Source organism: Mangifera indica, chromosome 2, assembly GCF_011075055.1.
Source record: "Mangifera indica cultivar Alphonso chromosome 2, CATAS_Mindica_2.1, whole genome shotgun sequence".
Lineage (NCBI taxonomy): Eukaryota > Viridiplantae > Streptophyta > Magnoliopsida > Sapindales > Anacardiaceae > Mangifera > Mangifera indica.
In genome coordinates this window covers 22,563,166-22,582,716 of record NC_058138.1, presented here as the reverse complement: position 1 = coordinate 22,582,716, position 19,551 = coordinate 22,563,166, and the positions used below count along the sequence as shown (strand labels likewise).

General features: G+C 34.5%; 4 protein-coding genes across 4 annotated transcripts; 3 read left to right on the top strand and 1 right to left on the bottom strand.

Moving 5' to 3' along the window:
- Nucleotides 1–136: 136 nt before the first annotated feature.
- LOC123201522 lies at nucleotides 137–4,473 on the bottom strand. Its single transcript, XM_044617074.1, has 10 exons — nucleotides 4,408–4,473; nucleotides 3,125–3,353; nucleotides 2,847–2,948; nucleotides 2,512–2,681; nucleotides 2,247–2,380; nucleotides 1,984–2,161; nucleotides 1,158–1,695; nucleotides 956–1,068; nucleotides 629–872; nucleotides 137–548 (listed from the first exon to the last, which is right to left on the bottom strand). The coding sequence occupies exons 1-10, from the start codon at nucleotides 4,467–4,469 to the stop codon at nucleotides 300–302; spliced, it is 2,019 nt and encodes a 672-aa protein (XP_044473009.1). The 5' UTR covers nucleotides 4,470–4,473; the 3' UTR covers nucleotides 137–299.
- A 1,111-nt stretch (nucleotides 4,474–5,584) lies between these two features.
- Nucleotides 5,585–9,018, top strand: LOC123209510 (co-chaperone protein p23-2). Its single transcript, XM_044627592.1, has 6 exons — nucleotides 5,585–5,757; nucleotides 5,846–6,029; nucleotides 6,110–6,269; nucleotides 8,449–8,480; nucleotides 8,588–8,633; nucleotides 8,745–9,018. The coding sequence occupies exons 1-6, from the start codon at nucleotides 5,753–5,755 to the stop codon at nucleotides 8,777–8,779; spliced, it is 462 nt and encodes a 153-aa protein (XP_044483527.1). The 5' UTR covers nucleotides 5,585–5,752; the 3' UTR covers nucleotides 8,780–9,018.
- A 1,701-nt stretch (nucleotides 9,019–10,719) lies between these two features.
- LOC123199331 (protein SRC1) lies at nucleotides 10,720–11,196 on the top strand. The gene has a single exon (XM_044614285.1). The coding sequence runs from the start codon at nucleotides 10,775–10,777 to the stop codon at nucleotides 11,048–11,050; it is 276 nt and encodes a 91-aa protein (XP_044470220.1). The 5' UTR covers nucleotides 10,720–10,774; the 3' UTR covers nucleotides 11,051–11,196.
- A 4,461-nt stretch (nucleotides 11,197–15,657) lies between these two features.
- LOC123207231 (protein VAPYRIN-like) lies at nucleotides 15,658–17,649 on the top strand. The gene has a single exon (XM_044624571.1). It carries the CDS (start codon nucleotides 15,758–15,760, stop codon nucleotides 17,351–17,353), a length of 1,596 nt encoding a protein of 531 aa, XP_044480506.1. The 5' UTR covers nucleotides 15,658–15,757; the 3' UTR covers nucleotides 17,354–17,649.
- The last annotated feature ends 1,902 nt before the right edge of the window (nucleotides 17,650–19,551 follow it).

Below are 19,551 nucleotides of genomic sequence, written 5' to 3'. Positions count from 1 at the left end.
AGGAACTAATTAAGAGCTGCCTAATTATAGTTTCCATCTCAATCACACACCATGGCAAGCAAATTTGTTCTATCAGAAAAGAGGATAAATAGGATCTGTTATTTGCTCCAGGAAGATTTCAATGGCAGCAAATATATCAAGAAATAAAATTTTCTTTCATTGATACAATCCAATCATTCATTGTTTTACAATCAAAACAATAACAGATTTCTCAAAACAAAGAAAGAAAATACAGTATCTATGACTCAACCAAATTTCTCTGCAGTTGCAGAACATGACTTCATGCAATTGCTGGTAAACTACTTGGACTTGCTGTGTGGAACCCGGTTGTCGTCCGGAACCTTTTCAGCAACTCGAACTGGGATTATCGGTATGGAGTCCCACCATTCTTTCAGTCGCCGGTTGCCTTGGTTGTTTTCCAGGCGCTTGGCTAGCTTGGAGTTCATGATGAAGATGTACAAAACAATTCCCAGAAAGATAAACCTTAATGGGATCACTGCTACTACAATTGCCAACCCAGAAAGTGCCACCATCACCATGTCTGCATGCTGCAATTTAAATTCAATGAAAAAGACATTAGAACAATGGTGGCTTGGCCAAAATCATTTATTACCTCATAGATTAATACCTTGGGAGCCTCGGAAACCAATATGGACCACATTTTCAGAATTGTTATGTTGGTTGCCTGCAACGTCTCCTGAAAAGTTAAAAACCCATATTGAGCTGACACTATGCTGTCCATTGTAGTTTGATCAGAAGCAGTGCATATCACTATCTCATTGCATTTCTCTGGTAGCCTTTGCCGTCTAGCTCGAATCATCTTCGCAAGAACATAAAGCAAACAAGCTGCCATTGCTTTACCAAACCATTCCCTACATTTTTGTTTATTTCAAGCGATTTGGCATTAGTCAGCAAACTAATGAAGATGGCTAACAAATGCGGTTTCCAAACTTACCTATAGACTATTAGTACAGTTGCAGCAATCAAAGTGAGGGTGGTCACTGGTCTTTCCCATGAAAGGGTCTCTTGAAACCAAGGTAAAACACTTTTAACTGGCCTTAGTAGCTCCTGCATTATTGACAAAAAAGGATATCCCCCGGGCATGAAATGGCAAATGAGAAACATAAGGCCTAACAGGGAAATTTAATGAAACTTACCATAAAAACAAGATAATTTTCACTGAACCCGTCCTCTTTCAGAACCTCAGTGGTAGATTTAGCGATTTGGGTTTCCGTTGCTTCCTCTTTTACTTGATTAATAACAGTCTTCAGTGTGCATAGACTGTCATCACCAACACTAGTAAGGTCCTCTTCCACTTGTACAGTGGAGATGATTGACAGGTTCATACTTCTCAGAATTGAGCTACCACTGCAAGGATGTGCACTGTTAACTTTCTTCAGACTATCCGCAAGCTGATTTAAAACATAGTCTCCCTTGGGCAACTCATCATACAAGGCAAAAATGAAGAAATTTTTGGGATCTGGGGGTGAGATTCTCAGCATTTCTCTTGCTGCATGAAGCCTAATGATGCCCAAAATTGTTCTTGCATGCATCTCCCATGCTTGTATTTGACATTCTACCTTGTACCTAGATAGGAATTGATGCATCAACATAATCTCCTTCGTGAGTGCTAGCCAATGGTCACGTCTCGTGGAGCTTGTCAACTCTGGAAACTCAAGCACGATTCCCTCTGATCTAGAAAATAGGAGAGCAGAAATTCAAATTGCCCATATTAATCTATAAAATTTATCCTAAGTGCTAACCATTTTATGATGCAGAAAAACCAGTGTTTATAATCACATTCAATGTAACGTATCAAGGTCACTAGCTCCAGCAAACAAAGTGGCACATATTTCTTACCACATCAGCTTACAGAAAATCTAGCTAACAAGAGACCACGAGACTTGTGATGCTTGAAATAACAATAATAATGTCAATGATTATGAAACTACTGATTTCTCATTAGAGTGCAATCATCCTTACAATTCAGGGGACTCGTAGACTATCGCTTTGTCAAAAAGTGGAGCACCCCAAGGACCTGTGGCAGCTGGTTTTAAAGTGTGTTCAATGTCTTTTGAAAGTTCAATCTTCAGTGCATCCTCATATGTTATCACACCAGAAGCCTCAAAGTAAAGAGCATAATTTGTTAGTGTGAGTCTACCTAGAAAAAAAAAAACAAATATATTTAGTAGTAGGAGTTCAATTTGCCACACTGAAGACATGCACTGCAGAAAGATCAGACAAACCAGGCCAACTCGTTTTCCCAATATGCCGCACTACTCTCTGTGAGCCTGCAGTTCCCTCCACATGCAATATAAATTCGTCATCAGCTAGCTCCACACTCTTTGGAGTTGCTTGTTTTTGCAGATGTTTTATGCATCTATGAAATAAAAATTTCAAAGCACCAAAAAAAGAGTTGGAAAAGCTCTTTGAAGATGGAAACAATATTTATGCAGACTTAATAGTTCCATGCTTTCAAGCAAAGGTGCATGAAAGAGTTGAATCCAGTACTTGTCAATCTCTTTTAAGTATGCATCATATGCTGGAAAATAGAGCTGGTATCCTGTCGATGCTGTTAGAGCTTCAAATGTAAATCTCCCATTAGCAATATCTGCAACTAGTGGAACTAATGATCCCAACCACACAAATGCATCTTCTCCAACCCTTTGATCAGAGTCAACCTACCATCACATTGCATAAATAACTAGTCCAAATATATAGTAAAAGTAAAATTCATTAAAATCCTAACACAAGGAAGCTATATATTATCAATCATGTCATTTATATATCTAGGCTCATTAACACAGGTAATGAACATAGAAATCCGTGTTCATAAAAACTCTTACTAGCAGAGGCATGATGTCTGTATAAAAGAGAGGGATTTCATCTTCTTCTGAAGTGCCTTTAACAGTTGCCTTTCTCTCCTCTTTTTCCTTTCCCACGCACTCCTGCATAACCAAAATAGTGCTAATTACAGAGGGGAAACAACAAATTCTGGTGCCAATACCTGTTCAGTATCAAGGTCCACTCTCTGTGCTTTATACTGGCAAACTGATTCCTCTTTTCCTATAACAATTATTGCACACAGCTCATATTGAAATGATAGAGGAAAGAAATCGCATACCCTATGAGACTCTTCATCCTCAGAACTAGGCAGCTCCCAAGCAAGCATCATGTCAAATGTGAGTTGACTAAATGATCCATCACCAATTTTTTCTTCTATGTTCTGACAAATGCCAGTAAGGGCCTTTGCACTGCAATACTCCACAAATTTCCTCGAATAGCTGCCCGTTTCAGGTTTCCATTCAGCTTCAAACTCCTCCACCAATCTATCAACAGAAGTGTCCACTTTCCTGCCAGAGATATTACGCAGCAAGCATGATGGCACTACAACAAAACTGAAACCAATGCCAATCTTTTGCTTTATTATTTAATGCAACAATGTACTAGTGTTTGATGAATGCCTATACACCTATACTATTTCAACCATTATATATAAATGGCCACTTTTGTTTCAACTTTTAAGTTTTTGTCGAAATCGAAAATCATGTTGCTTTCATCCAAGAAATAAGGTAACAAAACTAATATGTGATGGCTCTGCCCATGAACTTGCCTACTATAAGCCTTCAAACTGGCGATTCTCTGATGAGAATGTGACAAACTCAACAAGCTAGCAAGACAGCAACTATTTAGTCAGTTGGTTAACTATGTAAGTGTAACAGTTAATCAATGTCAAAGGAATTCAGATATCAGTCTTCATCAATTAGGAATCCCGCGAGGAAAAATCTAAACTCTTTAATTAGTTTTCAGGGTCAGAGAGCCCTAACAACAATTTATGCAGGTCTAACAGGTAATACTAGAGTTCAAAGTTTAAAGAACAATCCTTCCAAGCAAGGTATCCGGCCCATATAATGCCAACTCCATCTTAGTCTGATTTGGGGGAGTTTTGAGTTTGTCATAAGCAATATTGGATTGAAAGCGAGGATTGTTAGGAATCCCAAGCCTACTTTTGGGGTGGGTGAGGCCAAATAGCATGGAGATCCAACAACATTAACTTCGATCTTAGCCTACTGAATATATAGCAAAGTCAGCAAAAACTTTAATAAATAAAACCTTTCATGTGCTTCTGCAATAGAGTTGCAGGTGAATAAACAAAAGCCCTTCTGTAACAGTCCTGTCTAATCATATAATTCTTATTATTATTCATTATTAATCATTTGACAATGCACCCTTAATGGTTATCTCGATTTCGGCATCATGTTTCCAATCAAGCAGAAGCATACAAAGAAAACCCTATAACAGTTGGCCACATTGATAAGAATGAAGAATTACGAATAAAATTACTCTACACTTGCCAAAACATAAAGAAAACTAACAAATGAAAAAGACAAAGGGAGAGAGATATACGATGCACATTTCTGTACAACATGGTTGGCAATGGAGGACAAGTGCTTCTTCTTTGTCTCCATAATAATAACGGTCGATGCAGATTCAGAGAGTTTACAAACGAAACCTCCATTAAAAAGGGGGAAAGTTTGAGAGGTGGTTCTTCTTCACATTGCCACGTTAGCCTGCCCATGCATGCATGCTAAGTACACATGCCATGAAATGATCAGATAATATGCCATGAAATCAATAGTATAATATGTGTCTTAAAACTCATATAGGATAAGTTATTTTGATCAAGAATTAATGATAAATTTAATTTTAATTACGAGTAAAACTCATTTTAACCATTATACTAATAGACTTAAGGTTAAATAAGAGAAATTTTATAAAATTACAGTTCAATCATTAGACTAAGTCGATCCAATGTTATATTGATGTCGATATGATTAAAACTTATTTTAAAAGTTTAATTATTATTAATTCTATATATTTTTTTATGATCCTTTAATTATTGTCAATTTGATTAAGAATCTCTAATAAATTTGATTTTAATTATAATTAAATATCGTTTTAACTATCAAAAGTAAATTATATCAAATCGTGGTTAACGATCAGATCAAGTTGATCCAATAATTAAACTTATATCAACGTGAGTAAAACTTAATTTAAAAATTAATTGTTATTATCTCGACATAATTATATATAAGTTTATATTATTTATGGCCTCTTAAGTTATAAAAAGGTTACTAAAACTTATACAAAGAAAGACTTCAAAACTAGTGTTATAAACTCATATTAGATTAATGGATCTGTCTAATAAATTAAATTTATTTAAGATTGAATCAAATGAATTATGTTGAGTCATACTTCAACTATTAAATTAAATTACTCTAATATCAACATAATAATATGAGTATATCTATTTTAAAATTTTAATTATATCGTAAAAATAAAACGGAATTGTTTCTAATCAAACAAATTAACTTATAAACTGGTCCTTCGGCTAGGATAAAACCTAACATGAGACTAAAAATATTGCACAAAATTTGAACTAAAGAATATTAATTTGTTAAATATGTAAATTTATTTATTTTTTATATAAATCTGACGGGTAATCTTAAAGTGAGAGAAACTTATCTCGAAGATACATTGCACCCTATGTATATACATATATATATACATACATATATATATACGGGCAAATTGCCCCTGAATGTTGGTTGACCGTGGTCGCCTTTACTCTTGAAGCTTAAACCGCAGAAACCCCAATTCGTCTTGTCTGAGTGGGCTTGTCTCCTTTCCTTTCCCTTGAAGGGTTTGGTTTCTTTCCGTGACTCACACATCCCACTTCCATTTTACAGTCATGAGGTAATCTCCGAACTCTGAAATCTTGATTGATCAAGTTTGATGAAGATATTATTTGTTCATTAATTAATTATTTAAAATTGAAATTCAGTCGCCATCCGGAGGTTCTATGGGCTCAACGATCGGACAAGCTATATCTAACCGTTGCGTTACCTGACGCCAAGGACATTTCCGTCAAAAATGAGCCTCAAGGGCTTTTCACTTTCTCAGCCGTTGGAGTTCAGGGCGAATCCTTCAGCTTCTCCTTGCAACTTTACGGGAATATTGTGCCTGAGGTACGTAATTTCACTTCTTTAATTGCTTTTGCTTCTTCCATTTTAATAATGGGGTGATTGGGTGTTTGATTTTTGTGCAGAAATGTAAGACTAAAGTTGGGTTAAGGAACATTATATGCTCCATTCAGAAAGAAGAGAAAGCTTGGTGGAAAAGGCTGCTCAAGTCTGAAGAGAAACCTGCACCTTACATTAAGGTTGATTGGAACAAATGGTGCGATGAGGACGATGAAGAGTCCGAGTGTAAGTTAATAAATAGTTTCCATTGTTTTTAACATTTACCATTATCTCAATTTCTTGCAATCTATAAGTTAATAAAAAACCAGATCATTTCCCCTGTTATCTAATTCAACCTGTAAAACTTCTTCTGCTACCAGGGTTGTCATTGCGATATTGTTTTGCATGTTGAATTTTATTGTTTGTCCCTGTTTCTCATCCATACCACCGGATGTAAGAGGAGAGAAAAAGGCACTGGAGAGTGACTAAAAGCAGTTTTTGCTGTCTGATGATCACAAAAGTTTTGCAATTTGTCTTTTAACATTTTATCAAAGTAGGGGATGGTAACTCATTGGCCTCATTAGAGGACAGGAGTAGACTAATAACAGGTTTCAGCATTGTGAAATGAGGAAGCAGGGACTATGGACAATGTGAACTGAGGGAGGAAGGGTGCAGAAGGGTGAGAGAGTGGGGAAGAATAGTATTTTCTGAGATGAATGGTTGACATAAGGCATGAGAGAAAGCTGGTGGCAGAGAGTTGCCAAGGATAGCAGCAGCATACTTGATTAAGCCATGAATGGCTTTAGAAGGCAAGGGGTGATGATAAGAGGATTTTAGGTTTGAAGAACGTCTTGGGGGCTTCTTTTTTACTTTTGTATTGTATCTTCACGATGGTCTAGAATATATGTTATATAAAGGCATATGTGGTTGCTGATGTGCTTATTAACATTTCTTTACTCCTTTTAAAATAACCCAAGTATATAAGGATGTGAATCGGTGGCTCTCATGCATACTACGTAAAACAAGAACTGTTTTTTTTTAATGTCTTTTTTGGATGTGTTTGTGGAGATTGAAAGGTAACTGGAAGATCCAAATTTGTTAATTCCTAAAATAGCTTTGTTTCTGATGTATCTCTAGTGAATCCCTTGCGTATAAGCAATACCCCATAACCTTCTGTTAGCATCTATGTTTATCACATTTCATATGCCAGTCACATTACTTTTCCTGCATTATTATACCTCCATCACCCTGGTTTTGGTTGGCCTGGTTTGCAGACAAGAGTCTTTCTCCCTCTATAATCTGGTAAGGAGTGGTTAGGTTTAGTTAGACGGCTCAGTTAAGATGTCCTCGTGGTAAATTACAATGAGAAGAGTTTGGTAATATTGAATTACTATCACATCATAAAACGCTGTTTATTCTTTTCATCCAATCTTGTTGCACCCTCATAATAAATCTGGCTAAATTTTAGCATTTGGGTAACTGAATGAATATTGTGACCAAGTGCATTCAATTTATACAATTTTTTAATTTGGTATGATTACTGTGAAATGAATTATTTTATGAAAATTATTGCTAGAACATGAATTTTGTGTCTGAAGGAGTGCGATGAGAGCCTATCCTAACTCTGTCGCAGCTTGGTTTTTAATTTAACTGGATGTACTGAAAGCGTCATGCAACACAAACTTCTTCTTTAAATGGTGGTAATGTGCCATAATCATGTTGTTCCTCCATGGTAACTTCATGCATGTTCTGCTTGTGCTGTGCTGTTACAGTTATCCAAGCCAGGTCTGTTACCATATTTGTACCATTGAATTTTCTGAGTGTGCAATAATTCCACCAAATTTTTCTTGTTAATGTTATGTCAGGCATCAATTTAGCAGTTGCATTTCTTGTTATGATAAAGAATTGATATTTATTGGTTATTTGTAAAATCGCCACAGTTAATCAGCTTCTATTTGCAGAGTATTGCAATGTACCTTGGGGTCTTTCCACTAGCTCTGAGCAAATTTAAAGTTTTATATTCTCCATCATGAAGATAGGAATGATGTATTAATGAACAACTTTAGGGTCATCTAGATTTTCTTTCAGGGAAGTGCTAACATTGAGAGATTCTCTTTCTAAATGCAAGATCATGATTAGTCATTGAAAATCAAAATGTTGTGATGTACTGTTTTATGGTAGTATTTCTGAAATTTGACATTCTTTACTTTTATATCTAACAAGATTGTGTGTGGCAGCTGTGGCTAAATATCCACTGTATCCCTTGATGATGAGATGACAGTTTATATATAATTTGTGTTTTCTTGTTTGATTGTTGATAAATACTGATGGGCTGATTACTTTTTCACTCTTGAAATTTATAACTTAAAAAGTTGTATAGTAGTTCTAGCTGGGATCTGACAGGAATTCATTGTGCTATTTACAGCTGATTTGGCTTCTGATGACAATGACACTGCGGTAATTTCTTCATTTTTCTTCTTTTTGTTGAAATGGAGTAACAATGACAAGATTTGTGCATCAGAATAGTTTTCCACAATGATGTAACTTGGATTTTACTTTTGTAGTATGCCGGTCAAGATGATGAAAGCAGTGACGATGAGGGAATGCTGTGTGAGTTTTTTGACATCATGATTTGTCTCGAATTGTTACATTGAACTAATTTATGAACAATTACTTGTTCGCACTTCATTTTTTCCTGATTATGTTTGGTGTGGATTACAGATCTCCCTGACTTGGAAAAGGCAAGAGGAAACTGAAACTAACAATGTGGAAGATGAGCTGACCAATTAGTTGTCTTTCGGGGAAATCTTCGTTCTCGCTATGACCACAAATATCATAATGAAGTAGCAGATCCTATGGGTGCTGAGAAAGGATTGGTTTACTTATGATTTTCATGGTTGGCCATTAACTAGATTTTAATATGATTTCTGATAGCTTGTTGGGAGGACATGTTCCTTTGATGCAGATCTTAATCTATGACTGTCCCTTATATTGAGTTAAATCTTTATTTGTTGGATGCCAACAAACTAGGGGGGAAAGAACTTGTAGGAAGATAACAAAGTCAAATCATCACCTCATTATTGATAAAGTTCTTTCGCTGCAGTGATTTGAATGGGCTGAGCTTGATCTTGCATTGGTTGTTCTAGATTTGAGCTCAGATCTCCTTTGTTCAGCTTCAAGCTTCAGTTTAGTTCAAATTCACCACTAATCAGAGGCAAAAGTGATGGAGAATTCTTCATTTCCTATCAAGTCCATTAGAAAATAACAATTCGAATGAACACAAATGGAATTATTTAAAGATAGGATTCTATCTCTTGTTTACTGTAGATTTTCTTTCCTTTTCATGGTAATTTTCAATTTTAAATATTTACAAAATTTGGAGAAAGGGTTTGTAATATATATCGGCAGATGGAGGCCCAACCCAATAATATAATGGACTCATGTCAGCGCAGAATTTGTCTCTTCCCATTAGGTGGAACCATAAATATAAAATGACAAATTTCTATATTTCCAATTTTAGAAAGTCAAATTTTTATGTGATATTCATTTTCATTAGTTAACTTTGTTTGGTATTTTTAAGAATAATTGTTTTGTATTTTTATTGGAATTTTAAGTATATAAATTGATATATATTTATTCATATCATTATTTGATTAAATATTATTTTATTTTTAATTTAAAATTATTTAATCGTATAATTCATAAATATATATTTATTTATGTATATAAAATAAATATATATAATTTTATTATTTTCTTAAATGCTTGATAAATGTTAAATTATTTATATATATTTATTAGTTTAAAATTTTATCACATAAACCTTTAAAAATATGAAAACTCTGACTAACATCAAAAACTATTGTTTGCATTCAAACATACTTTATTTTAAAAAGAAAAAAAAGTAGAGTGAAAAAATTTATACAAAATGAAATTTCCACTCTTTTATTTTATAAAATTTATTAATAGAAGTAAACCAAAAAATGATTTTTTAAAATTTAATAATGAAAATTTGTCATTTAATCAAACCTGAATAAATCACTTAATAAAGGTTAAAGCGACCACTTCAGTCGCTAAAAACAGTCCATGAATTCCTGTGTTTGACCATTTGCCCATCAATGCTCACTGGACCGGATGCGCCGCTGAAAGGTCGGCTAAACTTTTGTGACTTGAACGACGTGAACCGAGTAGTATTTCTATAGATCCCTCATTTGCGTGTCATAATAAAAGCACTGTCGGCAACGCACCTAACACCGTCCACGCGTCAAAACGTGGAGCAAGGAATAAAGAGAAAATAAATAAGAAAACGAAGTTTCAGAGCCCCAGCGAGGCCTTTATTCGGGCATCACGTGATTGGATGAAATTTGTCAGAATCACGTGATCTCGCACAGAGAGTCATAAAAATCTCAGATTGCCGCAATTTATGCCCAAAGGATCAACACGTGTCTGCATACCATTTCCATTTGGTAACTCGTTCGGTACAACGCGCCGTGTACGCGTTTTAGGGCATTGACGTAATTCAGTCACACACCGGATAACCTTCTTTATTGCTATTCTCTTTCCCCAAAACTTCATACTCACTATCAAATGAACCCCTTATATTTTCAAAATTTACAACAAAAGGGTTAAATTGTTACTAATATGAAAATAACGTGTATGAAAGAAGAAATTTGTCTCAAACTTTCACTATAAATAGAAGGTGAAGAAGCTCATTATTTCACACCAGAGAGAGAAGAAATCAAGAAGTGAAAATGTCGGGAATCATACACAAGATCGAGGAGACTCTAGGGCACAAGAAGGACGAGCACAAGAAGGACGAGCATAAGAAGGACGAGCACAAGGGAGAGAGCCACAAGCATGGACAGGGGGAGCACAAGGAGGGAATTGTAGAGAAGATAAAGGACAAGATCCATGGAGAAGGCGATCACCATGGACATGGCGAGGAGAAGAAGAAGAAGAAGAAGGACAAGGAAAAGAAGAAGCACGAGGATGGCCACAGCAGCAGCAGTGATAGCGACAGCGATTAAACGTATCTATATTTTATGTATTTTATTTGGTAATAAACCAGTAATTAAATATGGGTCGGGTCGGTTGCTGCAGGTGAATGTGGGTAGCGAGAGCTTGTTATGTGAAAGTAAATTAGTACCATATAATAAAATCTATCTTTTGTGTACAATAATCCTCAACGGAATTTGCCACGCCCAGCTCATTAAATGTTTAAAGCAAATGTGTGATGAACAATATTTAAGACTCTTGGGCTTGGACGAGTTGAGATAGAAAGAATTGATTTCAAGTTTAAAGATTAGATTCATAAATTTGAATTTAAAAGGTAGGTTCATTTTTATGATCTAATTAAGTTTAAATTAATTTAAATTTAAATTTATATAGTTTCGAATTGAGTTTTGTTTAGAATCGGTTCGTATTTAAATCGAATCGAATCATCTAAACAGTTCATGTCCAAAATAAGTAGTATTGAAGGCCTGCCCAATCAGCTGCTTCATGTAAAGCCTGACAAAAATACATTTGGGCTAGGACAGGACTGCTAGAAATTTTAAGGTATATTCCTACCATACTGTTAGGCGCAAGGCAGCCCATTTTCATGCCAAAGAGCAAAGGAACACAGGAGGCCAATTCTTTTTTAATTGTCCATGCGTATATATTTTTTAATATATAATTATATATAAAAATATATATTATAATATAATTAAATAATTTTAAATTAAAAATAAAATAATATTTAATTGAAAACACATATGTATGTATTTAATTATATACTTAATATTACGAGCTAATAAAATTATTTATTTTTAATGTTATTGTGAAAAAATCTAGTGTTTCGTCGACTTAATGGTTTTTGTAATTTTTGTCAATGTTTATCTAAGATCCGATATCGATTTAAATTGAAACTATATTTTTCAAATCGAATAATGGGGTCCTAGCCTTACTAGACTCAATTGAGAGGCCTAATAAAATCTAATATAAAAAAGGAGGTAAGTAATGTTATAAGAAACATAAGGAGGCAATAACAGCGTACACAGAGTTAAAACTAGTCAGTATCGGTTACACTTTCACCCAATTGATGTGCCATTTTTGTAGCCAAATCAAAGACCAGGTCACACCAAAACTCAACCAACCAAGACTGAGGAAAGCAGGCAAGCAACATCACCTTAATCAAATTTTAATACTATGTCTCTCTCATTATGACATTGCCATCAAATTTTAATACATTCGGGATATTATTTAGTAACGTTGTATAATTTGACCGAGTAAAACGCTAGGCCACTTCTCAACGACACACATTCCTCCTTTCAATTTTTGTGATACATGTACAATTGACTGGATTATATTTGATTGGGAAATGTACAGAGACAAGTGCTAAATACATTGACTGGAATCTGGATTGTTTGGCCACACTGCGCAGCACACATATGGGGCTTTCACATTTCAGCAACGCACCAAAAGTAGATGTTTTGTCGCTCTTGCTCTGAGGGTTGGCACCAACTCATTAGTCTGCAAACAAACATATGGAATAATCCTACACATATAAGCTCAATAATTAAATTAATTAATATTAATGACCTTTTCGTATCTAGTCATGTCTTTGAAAGAAAAATTTAAGAGTAAACTATATTATTTCCCACCTAAGGTTGGGGGAAAACCACAAGTTCCCACCTCTGGAATTCCTTATAAATTAAAATTTTTCTTTGAGGTATATGTTATATATATATTTTTTCTTTGATCTTAACCCCTTCAATTTTAGTCTTCATTCACTTGATATCAGGATTTTAAAACTTTAATTATATTTTTCATTCGTTTTGATATCAGGGTTTTAAAATTTAAAATGGATCGATCGATTAAACTGATTTAATCAAGACTCAGAAGTCAATTCGAATTAGATAATGCTTAAACTATCAATAGTTATCGAACCAAATTGTTATAGTTGAGTTAGTATAATGTGGGTTAGTTTTTTTTTTTTTTTTTTATAATTATTACCAGCCGAATCAAATCCATCTAATAAATAATATATATTATATACCAGTTTAGTTTGGTTAAACATGATCAATCGAAATTAAAGATCAAGTAAAAGACAATCCTGATATTAGACATTATCAATTGTAACATGACAACAAAATTTGTTAGTTAAAATCTGAAAATGCCTCTCGAGTCTCTACATTTATTTTTGTTTTTTCAGTCCCATAGGAGGATTAGTAAATGAATAAAATAAATAAATAAATAAATTTTTATGCCGGAAATGGCACAAAGATCGTAAAAAACGAAGTTGGAGATATGATTAATTTATATAATTATTTGCAGTCAATTCCTAAGAAATTTTGTTACCTTTTAGGATCAGCGTTTGTCTGTGCCTCACCTTGTATTTTTTGCCGTGAAAATTCTTCCCCATTTTAGCACAAATAAACTATCTAAAAAATAATTAATTGCATATATGATAGTTAAGTTAGATTGAGCTTCAATGAAATTTATTGGCTTTCAAAAGAACACCAATATGTAATATTTGTTGAACATGCATGAAAAAGGTTGTATAATTCAGAAAGAATTCGATTGAATAATCTCTTAATGAGAGATAATGAATTAAGATTAAATTCAAATTGAATGAGTTTAAATATATATTTTATTTAAATTAGTATTGGATTCGAATCAAAGTTTTAACTCGACAGTTAAATTCAAGTTTAAGGGTTTATTAAATATTTTTTGCATGAGGTTTTCTTTTTACTAGTAATTTTTTTCTCCAACAATTCTTATCCTTTTTCAATAATTTACTGTCTTCTTTGATGTTACCATTTACTATTAGATCTAATTTAAGTTCGAACTTAAGTTTGCATTCTAGATTTTAGTTAAGTTAATATTTATTTTAACTTGATTTAACTCAAATCGATACCTCATAAAATATGTTCAATCGAGTTCAAACTAACCTTATTCAGATTTAGAAATAGATTTGAATAAAGTTAACTCTGTTTCAAATTTATGTTTGACTCAAATGAGTTAAATCTCTATTTCGATAAATTAGTTCAAATCTAAGGATTCATCAACAATTTTTTACCCAAGTTATTTTATTTTATTTTATTTTTACAATGCTCATTCGTTTTTTGACCATTCTCTTTTTTTCTCAACATAGGTTGTCAATTCTTAACGCATATTTATTATTTTTCTAGATCATCTTTTGTCTTTACATTCTCTCGACATTATACATGACAAAATCAACTACATTCTGCTATCTTCTGACTTCATAAACATCATTTTTACTAATGAAATTGACTGCTTTCCATCTGCCGCTGCAAGCCCTGTCCCATTGCTGATGGCAAAATGCTTTCGAAGATGCTCTGGTTGACTTTGAAAGACAGATTAAGATGAAAATGCATTAAACTTGTAAAGCTGCAATGGTGTCAGCGATGATGATATTTATACTAAGACAAATCATAAGAGATAATAAAGAAAGCTAGTGGCGCTGACCAAATGCTACCCATTTTCATGGGGAGTAAATAACTGTTTTCCATTCAAAATTTGGTTAATTTTTTCTCACCCATTGGATTTTTAGACTACAAATTTCAACCCAAAACCTAACTCTATTAAGGAAAAAAGGTCAAAGGGCATCTGTCTTTCACCATCAAAATTAAAAGAAATGCAAAACGACTTATAGTTAGAGTCATCAGATAGCTCTAAAAAGGGTTTAAAATAATAAGATTACATTTTTTTTAATGACAAGTATAATTCAATAAGATCACATATTTCTAGATGTGATATTGACTTTCGATTAAGAGATTACACCTGGGTTACAATTTTGATCACCTGTCCACACTTTCTTAGGTGTGATCTAGTCAAATCCAACAAGATTATAGTTTGGCTAGTACAATTCTAATAATAAATTCAATTAGATTATTGACGATCATGATTAAAGGTAATATGATAATTTTAAAAAGTTAAGTATAGAAGTAATATGACAATTACCTTTTAACACTATGGCAAGACCCTTTTTCTTGTATGAAATTAGGTTTTATGTAAAAATTTGTAGCTTAGGAATCTATTATATGGGAACTTGTAAATTTTCCAAACCTTGGGTGGCCATGTAATTTACTCCTTTGTAGGCTAAGTAAATTATTATGCCACTAGGCTTTTTCATACACAAAACTGACCTTATTTTTAGTTAAAGCATCCACTAGACTAAAGAGTAAAAACTCATTTTCACACTCAATCAATTTGGTTTAATATAAAAATATAATAATTTTGAATTAAAGTTAAATTAAAGAATTCAATCACTCAAACACATGATTAAGAAAAGTTAATAAATATATTATCATCCAACAATGAATATTAATTTAAGTAATAATAATTATACATTATAATTAAATAACTCTTCTCCAAATCTAACCAAGTATTCTAGGTGTATACTTCTCCGAGACAATAAAAATGTTTTCTTGTGCATAATACAGTACAATCCTGAAGGTGACTTTGAGAAACAGCTCATGTATTCAGGATCCGGACGCCGAATAGAACAAGTCTTCATTGTTTTTAACACCCCCACATGGCAATATCTTATTAGAGCCGGCCTCTCTTTTCCTTGCTTAAAATACACTCGCTTAACCTGTTTCTTCACTTCCTTCTCCCTGATTTTTTTTCTCTTCTTTCAATGCTCCAAATCCCACCTGAACAATCTCTCATGCGACCTACTTGAGGTAGACCAACAAAGAGAAGGTTTGTCAATTTTGGGAGAAAAGAAGATGGATAGGCTTATAAGTCTGGAGCCTTCAAATCTTGTGGCAATCAGGATTGAACCAGGGCAGAAATGTTATGGAGAGCTCACACTGAGGAACGTTATGTACACAATGCCTGTGGCATTCAGAGTTCAACCGATGAACAAGGCCCGTTACACAGCGAAGCCACAGTCAGGAATCATATCACCACTTGCAACACTGACTGTGGAGATTGTGTATCAGCTCCCAGTGGGGTCGAATCTTCCTGATTCTTTCCCTCACAGCGATGATTCTTTTCTTTTGCATAGCGTTGTGGTTCCTGGTGCAGCAATAAAAGATGCGAAATCAACTTTTGATGCGGTTCCAAATGACTGGTTCACTACCAGGAAGAAACAAGTGTTTATCGATAGTGGGATCAAGATCATGTTTGTTGGCTCACCTGTTTTGGTTCAACTCGTTCTGGATGGAGCAATGGATGAGATAAGAGAAGTTCTTGAACGGAGTGACCCGGCTTGGAACCCGGTTGGTTCAGTAGATTCACATGGGCAGACTTTGCTTCATATTGCTATAGCTCAAAGCCGGCCTGATATTGTTCAACTCCTCCTTGAGTTTCAACCGGATGTTGAGTCTCATATCCAGTCCGGTTGTAGTCCACTCGAGGCCGCAGCGGCTGCTGGTGAAGCGCTGATCGTTGAGCTTCTATTAGCGAGAAAAGCCAGTACAGAAAGGTCAGAAACTTCTACTTGGGGGCCAATACACTTGGCCTTGGGAGGCGGCCATTTAGAGGTACTGAGACTTCTGTTACTTAAAGGTGCCAATGTTGACGCCCTTACAAAAGACGGAAACACAGCTTTGCATCTTGCAGTCGAAGAGAGAAGAAAAGATTGTGCGCGGCTTTTATTAGCAAACGGGGCCAAGACTGATATTCGCAACACTAGATATGGCGACACGCCCTTGCATATGGCAGCAGGGTTGGGAGATGAACAGATGGTGAAGCTCTTATTGCAGAAAGGTGCCAACAAAGACATCCGAAACAAAAATGGCAAAACCCCGTATGATGTTGCCGCTGATTATGGGCATACTCGTCTCTACGATGCGTTGAGGCTCGGTGACAGCCTCTGCGTTGCTGCCAGAAATGGTGAAATTAGAACAGTTCAAAAACTGTTAGAAAATGGAGCTATGATAAATGGAAAAGATCAACATGGATGGACTGCGCTACACAGAGCTTCATTCAAGGGGAAGATAGAAGTTGTGAGGATGCTACTTGATAAGGGAATCGACATAGATGCCAAAGATGAAGACGGCTACACAGCTTTGCATTGTGCAGTGGAATCAGGACAGACAGATGTTACAGAACTGTTGGTAAAAAAAGGGGTCGATGTTGAAGCAAGAACCAGCAAGGGCGTTACGCCATTACAGATTGCTGAATCTCTGCACTATGTAGGCATTACAAGAATACTGATTCACGGTGCAGCGACAAAAGATGGGGCTATAATCGCATATGGGTCAAATGGGAAGATGGGAAAAGAAGTAATGGAGAGTAAAGGAATGAAGAAGAAACCGCCGAGGCCAAGAGCCATGCGTAGGAGTTTCGATCGATCCATGCCCCTGGCAGTTCTTTAGCTGCTGCTGATGAGAGTTTTCTTCTTGTTTTTCTTCTTCGTGAAATTAAACTTAGAACAGAAGATAATTCTTTTTGTTTCGGACGATTAATGAAGGAACAAATGTAGATCATTCAAATATGTTCATTCTATAATCTAGCTTATATAAATACACACAACTTGTCATTATATATCTTTCTTGGTCAAAAAAGTGTAACATATGTTGTATCAATAAAACTGTAATTAGCTTGCTTAGAATATTCTTTAGTACTGTTGAAAGTTTTACGTATCATGTTGAATTTCTTGGATTTTGAGCTACCTCGCATGGAAAACTTGTTTGGTGTTATTGGCTTCCTTTATCCAAAAATTTAAATTAAGGTGTGAAACTTCCCCTCACATTTGTATATTATATGGGTTGTTAGTTAAAGTTTCACATCAATTCTCACATCCATCCATTTGAATGAGCAACAAATCACTTATTAAGTAATCAGTTTGATAATCTTTATAATTAGTCATAGAAAAGAGTAATGAATCAATAATTAAAATTTCATATAAATCATCATTGATTTGACACTCCTTACAACCATTCATTTATAGGAATATTATGTCACTAGTTATAACTTCGCATCAACCTTTATAATTAGTCATCAAAAGAGATAATTATTAGTTTGATGCTCTTTATAATTAGCCGTTCGAAAGATAATCATTAATTGAAGCTTCATATCAACCAATCACTCTAGGGATTTAAAGATGAAATTGTTATAACGTAATTCTAATACCACTTGATGTTATTGAATCTCCCCTACCCCAAAAACTACTTCAAATAGCGAGGTTTTTTATCAACACTTAGCTCATTTTCCAACTAACATAGGACTACCCAATAAAATTTCAGTATCTTTGAAAATCATGTAAGATTGTATGGTTTTGCTTTCCGACATCAAATATGTTTCTTCTTGGCAAATTGGAAATGCCTAAATCAGTGCATAGCAATGTAGCAGGATGAAACTTAATGACCCCATAAATGGTATCACAACAAGAAAAAAAGTGTTTGCACAACTGTATTCCCTTCAAAGAATCTGAGCAGCAATGGATGAATTCGTGAAGCATTTACATTAGTAATACATACCTCCATTAAATCCGACGGAAATTCGCACAAAGGATGGTCAATTTCAAACTGAAATATGAAGTAGCTATTCCATTTATATGTACCTGTTGCCAACAGTTGAAGGCAGTTAGAAGAACTAGTACCATATACCCAATTTTGATAAAGGCTTATGTTATAGCCCAATGGGCTCTAATGGGAACCAAGAAAAGAGGGTGACAGTGCAAATATTTGGGGTACAACCATCTTCATGGATATTACATGGCAAGCTTTCTTGATTCTTGTATTTGCTCCTATGCAGACTTGCTGTTGGTAGGGGTGAATCCAATCTGAACTAGCTTGGCCGCCCTTCCCCGACTCCCAAACCAACGCCGTTAACTCTCAGGCTTATCACTGCCAATGGTGTCTCTAGGAATTAAGGTCATTCCCAATGAATTTATGGTTGAAACTGATGGGGGGCAAAAGGGGACAATGTTGGTTTGGAGTCGGAGGAGGATGATTTATGGAGAGTAGACTAGTGATTAGGTGAAACTGATTTAGAACCTTATGGTTATGCCCACTTTTATCCCTAATCAACCAACCAACCAAAATTTGTCTACTTAGTATCACTTCTAATAATACAAGCTTGTAACGTAGTCAACACTCCTTACTCAAAACTTGCAGAAGCAGAAAGTAAAGTGTTGATTGATTGACAAGAAGCAGACTGTTAACATCAAGGGTTGGTGATGAAAGCCGTCTTATCATCTGTAATGGTTGGCCAACCATGCTAGTACATTTGTTTCAAAAATTCAAAGATGGGTTGGTTGGTGGCAGCTTCAAATTTTGTAATATCATCTTTCCCAATATTTTTAATTTTTATTTCAATTATTTTATTTTATAATATTATATTAAATTGACTGAAATTACTTTCTCATCCTCTCAATTACATAATTTTGTATTTTAATACTCGTATTAAAATTTAGAATTATAATCAAATCAAATTAAATAATTTAAGTTTAAACAAAAGTAAATTTGAGATTGATTGAAATTCAGAATAATTAGTTTGAGATTAATATATCGAATTTCTTTAGTTTAAACTTGATTTGATTTATAAAACTGTAATTCAATACCAACTTGAA